Source organism: Anabrus simplex, chromosome 1 (genome assembly GCF_040414725.1).
Source record: "Anabrus simplex isolate iqAnaSimp1 chromosome 1, ASM4041472v1, whole genome shotgun sequence".
In the NCBI taxonomy this organism is placed as follows: Eukaryota; Metazoa; Arthropoda; class Insecta; order Orthoptera; family Tettigoniidae; genus Anabrus; species Anabrus simplex.
This window is the reverse complement of record NC_090265.1, coordinates 684558342-684573261: the sequence shown is the minus strand read 5'-3', so window position 1 is coordinate 684573261 and position 14920 is coordinate 684558342. Positions and strand designations below refer to the sequence as shown.

General features: G+C 38.9%; 1 protein-coding gene across 1 annotated transcript in view; it reads right to left on the bottom strand.

The window, feature by feature from the left end:
• Positions 1–14920, bottom strand: part of dachs (unconventional myosin-IXb-like dachs) — a 406309-nt gene that overhangs the window by 34331 nt on the left and 357058 nt on the right. The window contains exon 10 of the mRNA XM_068230061.1: positions 7817–8052. Within this exon, the coding sequence (XP_068086162.1) occupies positions 7817–8052 (236 nt within the window). The remainder of the gene's footprint in view (positions 1–7816; positions 8053–14920) is intronic.

Genomic DNA, 14920 nt, shown 5'->3' with positions numbered 1-14920 from the left:
CAGCAAGGACAAGCATTGTTTACAGCTGTGCTATAATAACTGCTGCTATATGCAACCAAATGGCAATTCCTCTACGTATAAATTATAAGACAAACTATTGAGACTGATTCTACAAAACTGACTGAACCATTTCCATGCGGATTGACATTAGGCTAGATATATACCGTATTTTCTCACATAATTAACGCCCTTGCTTAATTTACGCATCTTAGTATTTTTGGGTCCAAATTGGAGAAAAAGAAATGTTCACGTATTTCACGCACCCACTTCTTCGAACATCCATCCTGCAGCTGCGGATGTGTTTCAAAATAAAGATATCAACTACTCAAGAAGCAGCCTTCCTATTGCAAAATTGGGCATTCCAAATACTGGGCAACGTGCTGTTATCAGTCGATAGGAAATACTACTGCACTAATTCAGAGAGAGAATCAGCGCAGAAGTGACTAGTGACGTTCTATTCCATATTCCAGTCTGGTACAAAGATATCTTATGAGTGTTTTGGGTACAGGACATGCGTTTTCCATGATCTCAAAATTGTTTGTTAGCCCACAGTAAGCAAGAACTGAGGACCGTTTTTTCAAAACTTGCTCCTTGCAAAATCATAATTTTTCAGGAGAGACAAAAAACTGGTTAGACAATAGAGTAAAAAGGATAATTTGACAAAGTGCATCTTAAACAGTTTATTTGTTAGTTATAATCTGATATATGTATAGCCATAAGCACAAATTTGAATAGTTTTTACAAAAAATGTAGGGGAAAATGTTCTTTTTTTTCTAAACTCGCTCATTGCATAATCCTATTGAGTACAAATTTCCTCCACAGCATATATAAAACAAATTTAAAAACATAAAATGTCAGAATTTACACACAGACATTATCACATTACTATAAATGAAGAATGGTAGTTGTAATAGTATATACGATACCAGTGTTTCAAAATTTAACAGATATAAAATTAATGAATCTCTGTCTTTAGTGACTAGACATCTTTATTTCTCAATCAGTTTCCCCAACTTCTGTATCCTCCATCATAACACTTACATTTAGCTTGTTCTTGGTATTGCACCCGACAGGGGCATGATTTCAAAGACCAGTATTGACTAAAGGTCCTTGGATCATGCCCCTGTCGGGTGCAGTATGTTTTCCCTTAAGAACCACTCCATAGAACTCCTTAGCTTTCCCAGGTATTTGTATGAATTTCTTTAATTTTGCCACATCTTTGCTCTTTTCCTTACTAACGTGATTTACTATTTCCATTTTTGGATCCAAGTCCATTTCTTTGAAGGAAATCTTTCCTTTATTGAGTATTTCTACAATGGTTGATTCACCACTGTATGTGTATCGAACAGCGACTTGTACCTTGAAGTTTTCATGTTTCCTGTATTGAATGATGCGGGTTTTCGTGATGTTGAAAGGTAGTTTCCCTTTCAGAATCTTTCCTGATTTTGCCTTCAGATCATAGATGTTCCGATCTTTTTGCAGTATTCTCACTTGTCAGTGATCACTGAGTAGGCTATGATACTGCAGAGGCGATACAATCTCTTCTTTCTCTCTGTATTTTTTCTCTGTGTTCCCGAACACTCGATCTGGCGGCAAAAAGCTATGACCTCGAATGGGAAAATAATGTTCAACTAATGTGAAAACTTTAGACTTTTCGAGGAAACGTGCCACAGATGCTAATAAAATACTATTCTTATTTTGGGATACACAAGAGTCTGAAAATATCTGAGTTTTTTATATCTAGCCCCTTCCTTGCGAAGATTATTTTCTAAGTGCTTAAGATAGTCTTTTACACCCGAAGCTATTTCATTCGCTCCACAACCCCCTTCCGTCTCCAATCACGTATAAAAGAAAACTTTACTTTCGTCCAGTCGCTTTTCATTTGCCATGACACAAAGATTATAAAACCATGCTTGTCTCAAGTAAAATGCTTCCCCTATAGATACTTTAGGAATGGGTTGATTTTGTTGCATGTCAAATATAACATCAACATGACTATCATCCTTTTCTTTAAGTATGGCAAAAATGTATTAGCTCGTGTAATTTATGATCAAGATGTACAATATAATAGGTTAGGATCCACCTTTCAATACTCCGTAATAAGATGGTAAGAGTATTGAAAGGTGGATCCTAACCTATTATATTGTACATCTTATTTCTCTATTCAATACGGAACAATAATGAAGTTTTTAACTTTAAATTTATGATCAATACGAGCCTTGTTCCTTACAACGTCATTTTTCGTATCTTTAATTATCAATAAAAGTTCTTTACACCTCGAACATGTATCTGAGTGTGGATTCCCAAAACCTAAATTGAATTTCGTACAGAAAATTTGCTTGTACTTTGAGATTGAACATTTTGATTTCCCTTCTAAATCTCTTTCTTTGCAGAAATGAATGTACATTTTATTGATATTAAGGTCCGGATACTAACATTCATACATTAAAAAAACAATGGAATCTTACATGTCAGCAAAATATCCAGCAGTCTAGCGACGTTTGCTGTAATGAGCAAGTTTTGGTATACCGCATATCGTAGTAATGAGCGAGTTTTGGGAAAACGACCCAGATTTAGCGGCTTGTTGTGATGACAATAAACAACTTTTGCTAAAACCAGTTTAAGGACATGAAAGCCAAGTGACCTAACATCCATGTCCCGTATATAACTCAATTCACCCCATTTTTGCAATGAGTGAGTTTTGAAAAAACGGTCCTCAATTTGAGTAATACTGCAACTCGCAGTGATCAGTTATGCCGAAACATACGGGCATAGGGCAGCGAGTGCAAATATTCAGTGTCCAAATGCAACTTGTGCTACCGCGGTAACAAAGATGTGCATTTCAAGCGACCAACAAGTTTCGCAAGGCATTTCATGGACCAAAAGGCGCCGAGTTTCTGAAAGTAGAGGAGGATCTGCTTAAATATATGATTTCATTACGCAATGTTGGATATGACGTATCTTACAAAATGCTGTATTTTAAAGGACAAGAAACAGCTGCTGCACGTGGAATCAGTGTCTCGGATTTCAAGGTTAGCCGTGGCTGGATGATGAATTTAATAAGGAGAGATGGAGTTTTTCTTTGACGAAGAACAATATTATGCCAAAAAATGCCGATTGATTTCAACCAAAAAGTAATTGATTTTCGTCACTTTTTGATTGAGAAGTGTAAAGTAAAGGAATATTTGATATCCCAAACAGAAACCGCAGGTCAGAAGTCTGTCAGTTTTCATATGCCACAAAGTCGAACAATCGATAAGAAAGGGACATCGAGTGTTATCGTACACACTAACGGAAGCGAAAAATAATGATGTACTGCAACTGCACTGCTTGCTGTAACAGCTGATGACAGAAAGCTTCCAACTTACGTTGTTCTAAAACGAAAAACAATGTCTAAAGTAAAATTTTCGGGTTCATATCAAAGAAAAAGGGTCTATGGACACGTCACTCATACAAGATTGGATACGAACGGTTTGGGGAAATATAGCAGGATCCCTCCTTCAATGCCTGACCTTTCTCGTGTTGGACAGTTTTCTGTTTGGTTGTTATTTTGCCAGTATGTCATTATTATGTGCTTGCACGAATTGTAGTTTTATTAGTTCGAGTTTATTTTACTGCAGGTCATATTGTCAGCTCGTAACGGAAATAATATTTTCCAGTGTTGGTACTTCAAATCCACGTGTCCAACTTACCTGATGTACCTGTATCTCATTTGACGTTTCAGAAGAAATCTCACGCCGGAATTTTATGCCAAATGATGATAACTGCAAATGAGTTGAACCAATTGTATTTATATTTTATTTGATGTATCTTTCAAATGTAAATGAATTGTAAATAATTTTTCTGATATCTGAATTCCTTGAATAATTTACACATCCAAAGTTTTTGCCTGTATTTTTCATCAAAAATGTGCATTAATTACGTGAGAAAATACGGTATTTTTTATTTATTTTTATGAGGAGTCTGCAGGGCCCCTTAACCCTTTCCGGCCCTTAGCGCCCGAAAGTGCCCGACTGTTCATTTAGCCTTCCGGTCCTTAGCGCCCGAAAGCGCCCGGCTGCATTATCTGCATTCGTCTGCGATCTGTGCGATAGTTTTTTATTTTTCTCATCAGTGAAGTGTTTATAAGGCATTTATGAACACGCAGTGCAATCTACAAGTCTTAGGGAATAAAGGAAGAGAGATAATCTGTCTTGACGTTGCCTAGGCAACGGTCTTGAACTTCCTCGAGCGCGGGTCAGCTGTTTCGTTCGTAAACATGGCGGGATTGAATATCGCGTATATTGAAACTGAGGTGCATATGGGCGAAAAAAGTGACAAAGAATCCTTGAGTAGGGGTGCAGGTGAATTTTTAATGAGTGAATAATGTATCAACGAAGATAATTTTAGTGATAACAGTGATATGAATGAAAACGAATATCGATAAATCGGACCTGATGGCGATGCCACGGCAATTCAGGTAACACAAATATTACGTTTCGTTACTCCGAATGTTTAAATGGATGATGTTGAACCTGCGCATAATTCGGAAAGAGTATTAGGGGAAAGAGATTGTTTTTTACGTATGTTAGGAGGAGAAAAACTATTCAGTGACATAGTCTATTGCGCATGTAACAATGCAGCCTTCAAACAGTCGCATTCCGGTAAGATAAAAACAGAATGGGGAGACCCTTGCCCAGATGAAATAAAATCTTACATACAGGGGCATCATTCCACTTCCAAAATCACGTGATTATTGGTTTTGAGGGATTCGGACAACATGGGAATGTGACAAATGCAGACTGTCTCTGTGTCGAGTATCACGAGGAGGGGGGGGGGGGGGGGGGTGAAAAACACATTATGACTCAATAAACAGAGAAATGGATGTGATGGTATATTTTCTAATATTATTGAAAATTTGAATTCATTGTGATCAATAGTTTTTACTGTATTTAACTTTTTCTGAAACAATACGGTCTGTTTCAGTTTTTGCTAAATAATAGGTTGAAACCTGGGGATAAGCGGAGTGAAAATGCGGGCGGGAAAGGGTTAAAGGCCCGGGCCTACCTGCATTGCAGGCCCTTTAGGCCCTAATGTTATGCCCCTGGGCTTGCCCCTAGCCTACATGCAAGAGGTTTGTAACGTAAAAGCTTGGGTTGGTAGCATGTGAGGATTCACAAATAATGGGAGAGACATCTAGTTCAGATGTATTCTTATATTTTAGATTGATCTTTTCAAGGCATCTTACCGTTTGCATCTAATGCTTTTGAGAGAACACCAAAAGAATTTTTACCCTTTTTTGTTTAGACACAAATGTCTTTGCACTGTATTAATCTTAACTTGTATTTTTTATGTTAACTGAAGACGATCCATACAAGGATCGAAACATGTACTAATTTAAAATTAAACTGACTATTTATTATAAGTGAATAGCTGAACACAGTATTGAATAGGTGATGTACTGTATATTTGAACAAAGTTTCCTAGTGGAAATTTCTTGATCTCAAGACTGAGCTAAGCTCTTCAGCTGTTGTTTGAGCTTATCAGTGAACTAAAGATGGTACTGAGAAACACTGTAAGATTTGTGCTGAATGATTTCAGTCCTTGTAATGTAACAACAATGGTAGAGAAACATAGGCAGTGTACACCATTGGAGACTTGATGAAGAAATTCTGATTATGTGCTGTACAGCATCTATAGGAACAATTAGCATGAGTACAGTTGAACAGTCAGTAAGGCAGATCCAAGGCCGTATCTGGGGGGGGGGGAGAGGTTATAGGGGTTCAAACCTCTCTGAAATAAAACTGAACTTGACAAAGTTAAATAGCATATAGCCTACGGATTTTGAAATAGCCTACAATAAATTAGAAGCATTATCAAAATAAGCATTTTCAAAATAAACAAGCGAATTTAACCTATAAAACCTGTGCCATCTTTAAATGTTTCTCTATGAACATAGTTAACAAATTTGCTGAAAACATAAATGGAAATTTTAATTTTGGTGAGATATATGGACGGTTTGTTTTTTATGTTCTTAATACAATTTGCATCATATAAATTGATTTCATTAAAGATATAGAAATATGATGATGTTATTGAGTTGCTAGAAGATTTTTTTAAAATTAATCAAACCTTTAAATGTTTATAATACTTGCAATGAAACATACTGTTACCTTCATTTATAAACGAATCTTTGTGTCGCACTGCACGCACATGTTAAAAAGTGTTCTACCCACCAGACTACGATGAATTTACCTTTCTACTTCACCCGTTGAGTTGTAAAAGATCATCATCGTCATCATCATCATCTGTTTGCCCTTCCAGCGAGCCGGGTAGGGTGCTTGGAAACGAGCGTATTCCAATGTTGCCTATTCAAAAAGATTTTGTTGTCCATGACAGATTCCCAATTCCATCCTCTTCTCTCCACGTCTTCCCTCAGTTGGTCCATCCATCTTCTTCTTGATCTATCAGCTGGTCTTCTACCTGTTATTCTCTTTTCCAAATAAGCACATGGTAACCTTGTGCTATTCATTCATTTAACACGCCCAAACCATTTAAATCTAGATGACATAAGTCTTTCCTCCATCGATTCATTTAGACCTAGGTTAGATCGGATCTTATCATTTTTCACGTGATCAAGTCGTGTCTTTTGGAGGGCAGTTCTAAGAAATGTCATTTCACAGGCTTGAATCATACTACAATCTTTTGATGTTAGTGTGCAGGTTTCCAGAGAATATGTAAGGATGGGAATGAAATATGACTTATACAGGGTCATTTTTGTTCTTTGTGGGACCTTCTCATCCAATATTAAGTGTCTAACGATACTGTAAAAGTTAGAGTCTTTGGTTACTCTGTTTGTTATTTCTATCTCAGCTCTATTATTACTAGCCATTATGCTTCCTAAATATCTGAATTGGTGTACTACTTCCACTTGGTGGTCCTGTATTTTTATGTTGCATTCTGTATTATGCCTGCTTTTTTATTATTTTTATTTAAATGCCTTTGCACTGTGTTAATCATAACTTGTATTTTGTATGTTAACTGAAGACGAACCATACAAGGATCGAAACATGTACTAATTTAAAATTAAATTGACTATTTATTATAAGTGAATAGCTGAACACAGTATTGAATAGGTGGATGTATATTTGAACGAAGTTTCCTTGTGGAAATTTCTTGATCTCAAGACTTAGCTCTAAAACTCAAACTTTACTTTCTGTAAAATCTATCTAAATGTATGTGTGTTGGGTATTCAGCACGAAGGCTGGTTTGATCCTCCACACCTGTCATAGACGGCCTAGGCGTCACTGAAGCGGCGTATTAGAGAAATGAGGAGTGAGGTCGTTTCCTGTTGCTTTCCTCGCTGAGCCAGAAGCTGCTCACATGTCAGTCTGCCAAGCCCACTGAAATGCATGCACCAACCAACACTATGAGTGATATTTTCATACCATTTATAACAGGGGCTGGCTGCATAAGGAATGGTATTACTAGTATCGCTCATACCTCGGTCACTTTCATTTTGTCAAAGCCAAGGATGAGACTGAGATAGGTCAATGAAAGTAACAAATTTATTCTAGCCTGTACCAGAAAACATAGCACATTGTAAACACTACATCCCACCAGCAAAGGCATATCTATGTGAAACTAAACATTATTTGTTACTACAGTGTTTGTTTACAGGGTACGGCCTTGGGCAGATCATTCACATAAAGTTAGACCACATAAAACACGTATTTCTTTGTAAATTTGCAAACACATTTTCAACATTTTGTTCTGAATTGTTATAGAAGATGAACATGATGAACATAATAAATGGATGAAACTGTACGTAACTCACCATGTTGGCATCACAGACAGACTTGACGAGTTGTCCACGAGCGTTGTGGGTCCGAGAAGTAAGCCCTCGGAAAAGGGCCACGCCAGATACACCCAACAGACTGGCCACGGCTTTCAGTTCAGTTTCTCCACGGACATCTACCTCCAATCCCTGGCCATCGACAAAGCGCACGTTGCCTAGGAGCAGCACTGCAGCCAGAACTCGTACCACATCCAGGAATGGAATGCCTAGTACACCTGTAAGTTAGATTTTGTAAATCATCGTTGCACCTCGAAATACTGATATGTGACAATGTAGAGGGGAGAAATCCTGAAAATATGTTGATGTAGACATGATATGCACTTTTGGGTTTATGGCATGTCAAGAAAACAGGTGAAACTTTTTACTTTTTGCAGAGAACTTTGCTCCGTGTCTTCAGAAGAAAATCTCGACTGTTCATGAGGAAGTCTTCCAAAATAATGAAGGTTTGAATTTAAGAATGCTTTATTGTTGGACCTGTAGCAGTATGCTCGTTCGTCACCAGGTGGCTCGCTGTATGCTGGCACAGCACTAGTATTCCAAGCGGGAGCCGACGACGACATTAAGCTCCAATTAAGATGTTCTACCACACTGTTTGTGCGTGAGAAGAATTAGAGAGGACATCCGATGAATCAGGGACAAATGTAGTAGAAGAAATAAAGATAAACTAATAAAATAAAATGCAATGAAAGACACCAGGATAAAATAGAACAGAGTTGAAGAATGGAAAGTAAGTATGCAGAGAAAACCAGAGGATGATAATGATGTGAGAGAGGTGGGGGGGGGGGGCATAACTGGTGTACACACATTATGAAAGTATGGCATTAACACATAACACGTAGCTTGGAATGAACCAACTGGTGATGTTGATATAGTTTATGCAATACTGAACCTTAGATGCCTGGTATGTTTCGAGCTGTCAGTGGAGAGATGGCGTGGAATGACATTAGTTGATGATTAAGTTTAACTGTTTTTTTTTAAAGTAGGAAAGATCATAATCTGAAGATAAAGTTGAAATTCAAGAGGACAAATTGGGGCAAATATTCGTTTATGCGAAGGGGAGTTAGGGATTGGAATAATTTACCAAGCGAGATGTTCAATAAATTTCCAATTTCTTTGCAATCATTTAAGAAAAGGCTAGGACAACAACAGATAGGAAATCTGCCACCTGGACAACAGCCTTAAATGCAGATGATTGATTGATTGATTGATTGATTGATTGATCGATCGATTGATTGATTGATTGATTGATTGATTGATTGATTGATTGATTGAACCTTTCTGATCAGAATTCTAAGCCGAAATATTATCACATGGCCGTTTTTCTAGGTGCAGTGACAAAATACAGAGAGGTGTAATAACGTAAATAAACTGGCAGAGGTAGTCAGATTTTCAAGAGTAAAAAATACACCGTTCAAAAAAATTAGGGGAACATGTTTTAGAACGTATAACATGCTCCACAAAACAATACATCATACCCAGGTATATTAGCAACTAAATCTTTATTCTTTACCACTGAAGTATACAAAAGAACATCGATGGATATGCGTTCATTTTCAGAACACAAATGGAAATGTCAAAATAGGGGCGAAAACGAAGTGATAACAGTCCTCCAGGGTGGATTTTTATCACAGCTGGAGAGCTTCAGTATGGTTTATGTCCTCCACGAGCATTTATCACAGCTTGGCACCGTAAAGTCGATAGACGTCACGTTGCGGTATCAGGACCCATTCTTCAATGTGATCCTGTTCAAGGTCTTGGAGAGTCTGTGGTGTAACAGGATGCCCACAAACACTTCTGTCAAGCCTATCCCACACATGCTAGATGGGATTAAGGTCGGGATTCACTGCTGGCCATTCCATCTCTTGAATGTCCAGTTCTCGCAAGACAGCACTGGTGATGCGTGCTACTTCAGCCCTGGCTTTGTCGTGCATGAGTATGAATTCAGGGCCAACACTGCATGCATTAATCAACACATGCTGTAGCAGTATCTGCTCAATGTACTCCGCAGCAGTAAGATTACCACGGATGACGACAAGATCCGTATGGCCATCAATACTGATGCCACCCCACACCATCACAGAACCTTGTCCGAATCAGTCGCCTTCCTGGACAACATTTGGCATGTACTTCTCACCACGGCATCTCCATACACGTTGACGTCCATCACGCTGTGTCAGAAGAAATCTGGACTCGTCTGTGAACAACACAGGTCTCCATTGGGGAAGTGGCCAGTTGACGTGGGTACGGGCAAACAGAAGGCGAGCTGCACGATGTTGCTGCGTTAAACAGAGCACTCGAACAGGACGTCTGGGTCACAAGGAAACTTCTCTTAACCTGTTCCTTACTGTCTGGTCGGACACTGTGACTCCAGTGACCCTCCTGAGGTCTTGTTGCAGTTCTCTGGCAGTTGCTGAACGACGCCACAACATACAGATGGTCAGATATTGGTCATCCTGTGGGGTTGTCATGCATCCACAACCTTGTCCAACCCTCATTGTGAACTGGCCTGTCTCAATGTAGCGACTCCACAAGTACTGAATAACTGATGGAGAGACATTGAGATCCACAGCAACACGACAAAAAGTCCATCCTTCCTGGATCAAAGTGATGGCCCTTGCGACTTGAAACTCGTTAAGATGTCTCATGGGATGTGCTGGTTGACGTACACTGTGCTCAAATGGCTGCAGTTGTCTGTGTACCTCACGACGACACATGGACGTACCACTATTCCCTTTGTTTTGAGGGGTCACCTGACAGTTTAAGGCATGGCTACGCGTACAGATGAAGTATAACTTCAATTTGACATACCCTGTACGATCATTGGAACCCCATCTACCAAACTGACGTTCAGATACCAGACATTACAAAACATGTTCCCCTAATTATTTTGACTGTGTAGTTCTCATGATACTTCATGTTCCAGTTTGCAATCTCAAAGCCAGAGGAATTGACCATATGCAGTTAAAATCCTGCACCCAGCTAGGAAATGAACCTGGGACCCTCTGAATCGAAGGCCATTCAGCCAACAACTCAGGTGGTAGTGTTGGTGTTGTAGTTGTTTAAGGAAAAAAGGAACAATAGTTCACTAAGATAGATTCTTCTTCCATCACTTTTCCCACATCTGGGGGTTTTCAGGTGCAAACTGTGTCAGACATATGGATTTGGCCCTGTTTTACGGCCAGATGCCCTTACTGACGCCAATTCTGTACAGAGGGGTATAATCACTATTGCATGTTTCTATGGTGGTTGGTAGTGTAGTGTGTTGCCTGAACATGAAGAGTTAAGTGTTGGGACAAATACAAACACCCATTCCCCGAGCCATAAGAATGAATCAGATGTGATTAAAATCCCCGACTCGGCCGGGAATCGAACTCGGGACCCTCTGAACCGAAGTCCTCAACACTGACCATTAATCCAATGAAGTGGAATTAACCAAGAGAGATTAAAAAATTAAAAAATGCCTGACAGAAAGCCTGGGACCCACAATTGCCCCATATCTATGAGTCCTTAGTGGTTGAAGAGTTAATAGAAACGATAATAATATTGTTATTGGTTTTACATTCCACTAACTACCTTTTTTTTATTTTTGGAGATGCCAAGGCACCAGAATTTTGTCCTGCAGGAGTTGTTTTACATGCTGGTAAATCTACTGCTACAGGACTGATGTATTTGAGGACCTTAAAAAACCACTGGACTGAGCTAGAATCGAACCTACCAACTTGGGCTCACAGAGCCAGCACCTTAACCGTCTCAACCACTGAGAGCAGCACATAGAAATGAACAGTCGGTGGCATACAGATATGCAATAATAATTACAGTATGGTAATTATAATATGTAACCACACTGTTAGAAGTAAAGAAAGAAAAATTTTCAGTATTGATATTGTCGTGTAATTATGAGCTTGCATTCAGGAGATGGTGGATTCAAATTCCACTGTTGGCAGCCCTGAAGATAGTTATCTGTGGTTTCTCATTTTCACATCAGGCAAATGATGCAGCTGTACGTTAATAAAGGCTACGGCCGCAACCTTGCCAATCTTATCCCTTTCCCATCCTTGCATCGCCGAAGATCTTTGGTGTGTTAGTGCAAAGTTAAACAACTAGCAAAAAAAAAAAGTTTATATTGAAATGAACAGTGTTATGATGTTAATACAGTACAGTGATTTTTAATTCTTTTTAAGAATTATATTGGGTAAGAAACCATTTATGGTGAAAAGAAACTATACTACATCACAACACATTTCTGACCAAAAAATACTAAGGCAAAATTCTCAGAATGGAAGAAAATAGGAAAGCCAAGAGAAAAATTCTCCTAGGAAAGCCAAGAGAAAAATTCCCCTGATGATTCTAAAAATGAATGAGATATAATACCTAGCCTACTCACAAAAGATAGATCAGCATGGTGCTTATAACTGACTGTTAAATTGATGATGATGGGTGTATTATATGCACAATGTTATACCATGGTTAAGTGTTTGTTTACGCTACTATATATTATTTGCAGCATTTACAAAAGTAAATTTGTGATTTGTTTTTAATAAAAATAATTTTGGATAGAAAAGATTTTGGTGTAATAGATGTTCCTCGGAACAAGATCTGGGAATGCCTGGAAGACCTCAAGGTACCAAAGTACTTGACTGACAAAGTAAAGATGTTACAGCTGTGCACAGATATGCAAGATCAAAATGGTTTGACACAAAGAGAGGTGTCCAACAAGGAAGTGCCCTATCACCACTCTTGTTCATAACAGTAATGGACAAGATCATAAAGTCTATCAAGAAAATGGACAGCAGACCAAGTATTTGCTGATGATGTGTTCTTATGAGTAGAAATAAAATAGAAGCAGAAAAAAATGACTGAGTAGAACAGTATGTTCAGTAAATTTGAGATGAAGATAAGTAAAACAAAGACTGTAGAAATGACCGTCAACAGGAAAGGAACAAAATCAAATCTTGTTTTGGAAGGAGCAAAACTAGACTCAGTTTCTCACTTCAAGTACCTTGGAAACTCAACGTTGAAAGACAACACTGTCAAGCAGGAAATACTTAGCAGGACACTAAAAGCATCAAACTTTTATAATCAAGTCAGAAATCTACTCTGAGACTGCAAAATACCACAAATAGCACAAACAACCCCGTACCACACCTGCTTCGTACCGATTCTCACATGTGGTTTAGTCATGTACTCTACTAAACAATGTCTATAGCAGAATTCAGGCAACAGAAATGAGATTTGTTAGAACTATGAATTAAACTACTCGAAAGGACAAAAGCATGGTGATGAGTTCCCTATTACCAGTGTAATAAAGAAGGGTAGACTTCAGTGGTATGGGTACATTATGAGAATGAAGAGTGAGAGACCTGCCAGAAATACTTCACCTTACCGTCCAAGGATAAAGTCCAAGGAAACGATGGATAGACACAGTGAAATCAGATGTGGAGGAGAGAGCTTTCAAATGGGAAGATGTCCTCGAACAGAAGATATATCCAGAAAGGAAGAGATGGCAAGCGCTTGTACACCACAACCAGGAAACTGGAATTAGAAAATGATGATAATGACAACAATGAGATGATCTAAATGCTTTGCAAGTTTTATGAAACTTTAGGGAGAAAATTATATACAACAATCAGTAGTATAAAATACTATCAACTGAAGATAGGGAAATACTCAAATTAAGGATTTCCCCCCTTTCTAAATCATCACAAATTCTTCTTCTTCTTCTGCCGTCACCCTTATCGAGGGAGCTCCTGGGTCAGGCTGTGGATAATTGACCTCCATCTACTTCTCACACCTCCCTGGAGAGACAAGAGATGCACATCACTTCTGGTTAACTCCAAAGATCCTTGTTCTGATCCACTTTTGATACTTCATATAGGCTGTTATTACGCAGGGCTCTCCTCACTCCTCACCTAACTGCCAGGGGTGAATCAGTGAAGCCACCCCCAAGCTGGAGAACAGATGCTGCCTGCTGGGTTTCAGTGCCATTTCCTCCACTGGCGAGCCAGCATCCAACCAGCCAAAACTGTTGCCCCCTTTAGAGAGTTGGGTTATTTACCGCCGCCCAACACTCGGTGTTGGGTCACTGGCTGTACAGTTCACTCCATCCAGTAGCAGGTAACATTGGTCAGAAAATTCATTATCATCCTCTTCCTTTCTACTTATCCAGCTCCTGCCGGGTCAGAGCATTTATGGCACTTCTCCACCTTTCTCTCTCCTTCCACCATTCCTCTTCCATCATTTTGTCCCAGTCCAGGTTTCTTCTTCTTTCACTCCTCTTTATTGAATCAATCCACCTTTTTCTAGGTCTCCCTCTCGCTCTCTCTCCCTCAAACTCATCTCCGTCATCTGTTTTGGTATTATTTCTCCTCCTCTATCCTCATTACATGGCCAAACCCTCTTACTTTATTCCTATAAATTTTCTCATTTAGGCTTTCCATTCCAACCTCCTTTCTTACGTCTTCATTTCTCACTCTGTCTTTCCTTGTCTTTCCTATCATACTTCTTAGGTACTTCATTTCACTGACTTGAATTCTACTCTCCTCTCTACTTGTCATTGTCCAGGTCTCAGCTGCATAGGTCTGTATGGGTGCATAATACATTTTGTACATTATCTCTTTAAACTTCCTTATTCCAGACAACGTTTATTACACTCTGATAGAATTCACTGCCCTGTTGCACTCTCTTGCTAATCTCCATGTCCAGCCTTGTATTCTGCATTAATTCAGTCCCTACGTACTTGAAAATGTCAACAGTTTCAAGGTTTTGACCACCAATTTTCACACTGCCTTTCCCTTGTCTTTCTCCTCTTAATATCATCACAGTCTTGCTTTTCTCTGCACTAATTTTCATATCATGCTTTTCAATGTTCTTGTTCAGTGCATCAAATTGTTCTTGTTCTTCTTTGCTGTTTGTTCCCCAGACCACAGTGTCATCTGCAAACAGTAATAAGCTCATCTCCCTATTTTCATATGCTTCCTTGGTTTCCTTTACAGTTTCGTCTATAACCACAAAGGCGGAAACACAGTGCTGTCACTTCACGTGAGTTCATGCGTATCGTGACACAATCGAACCTGTCAAGAAATA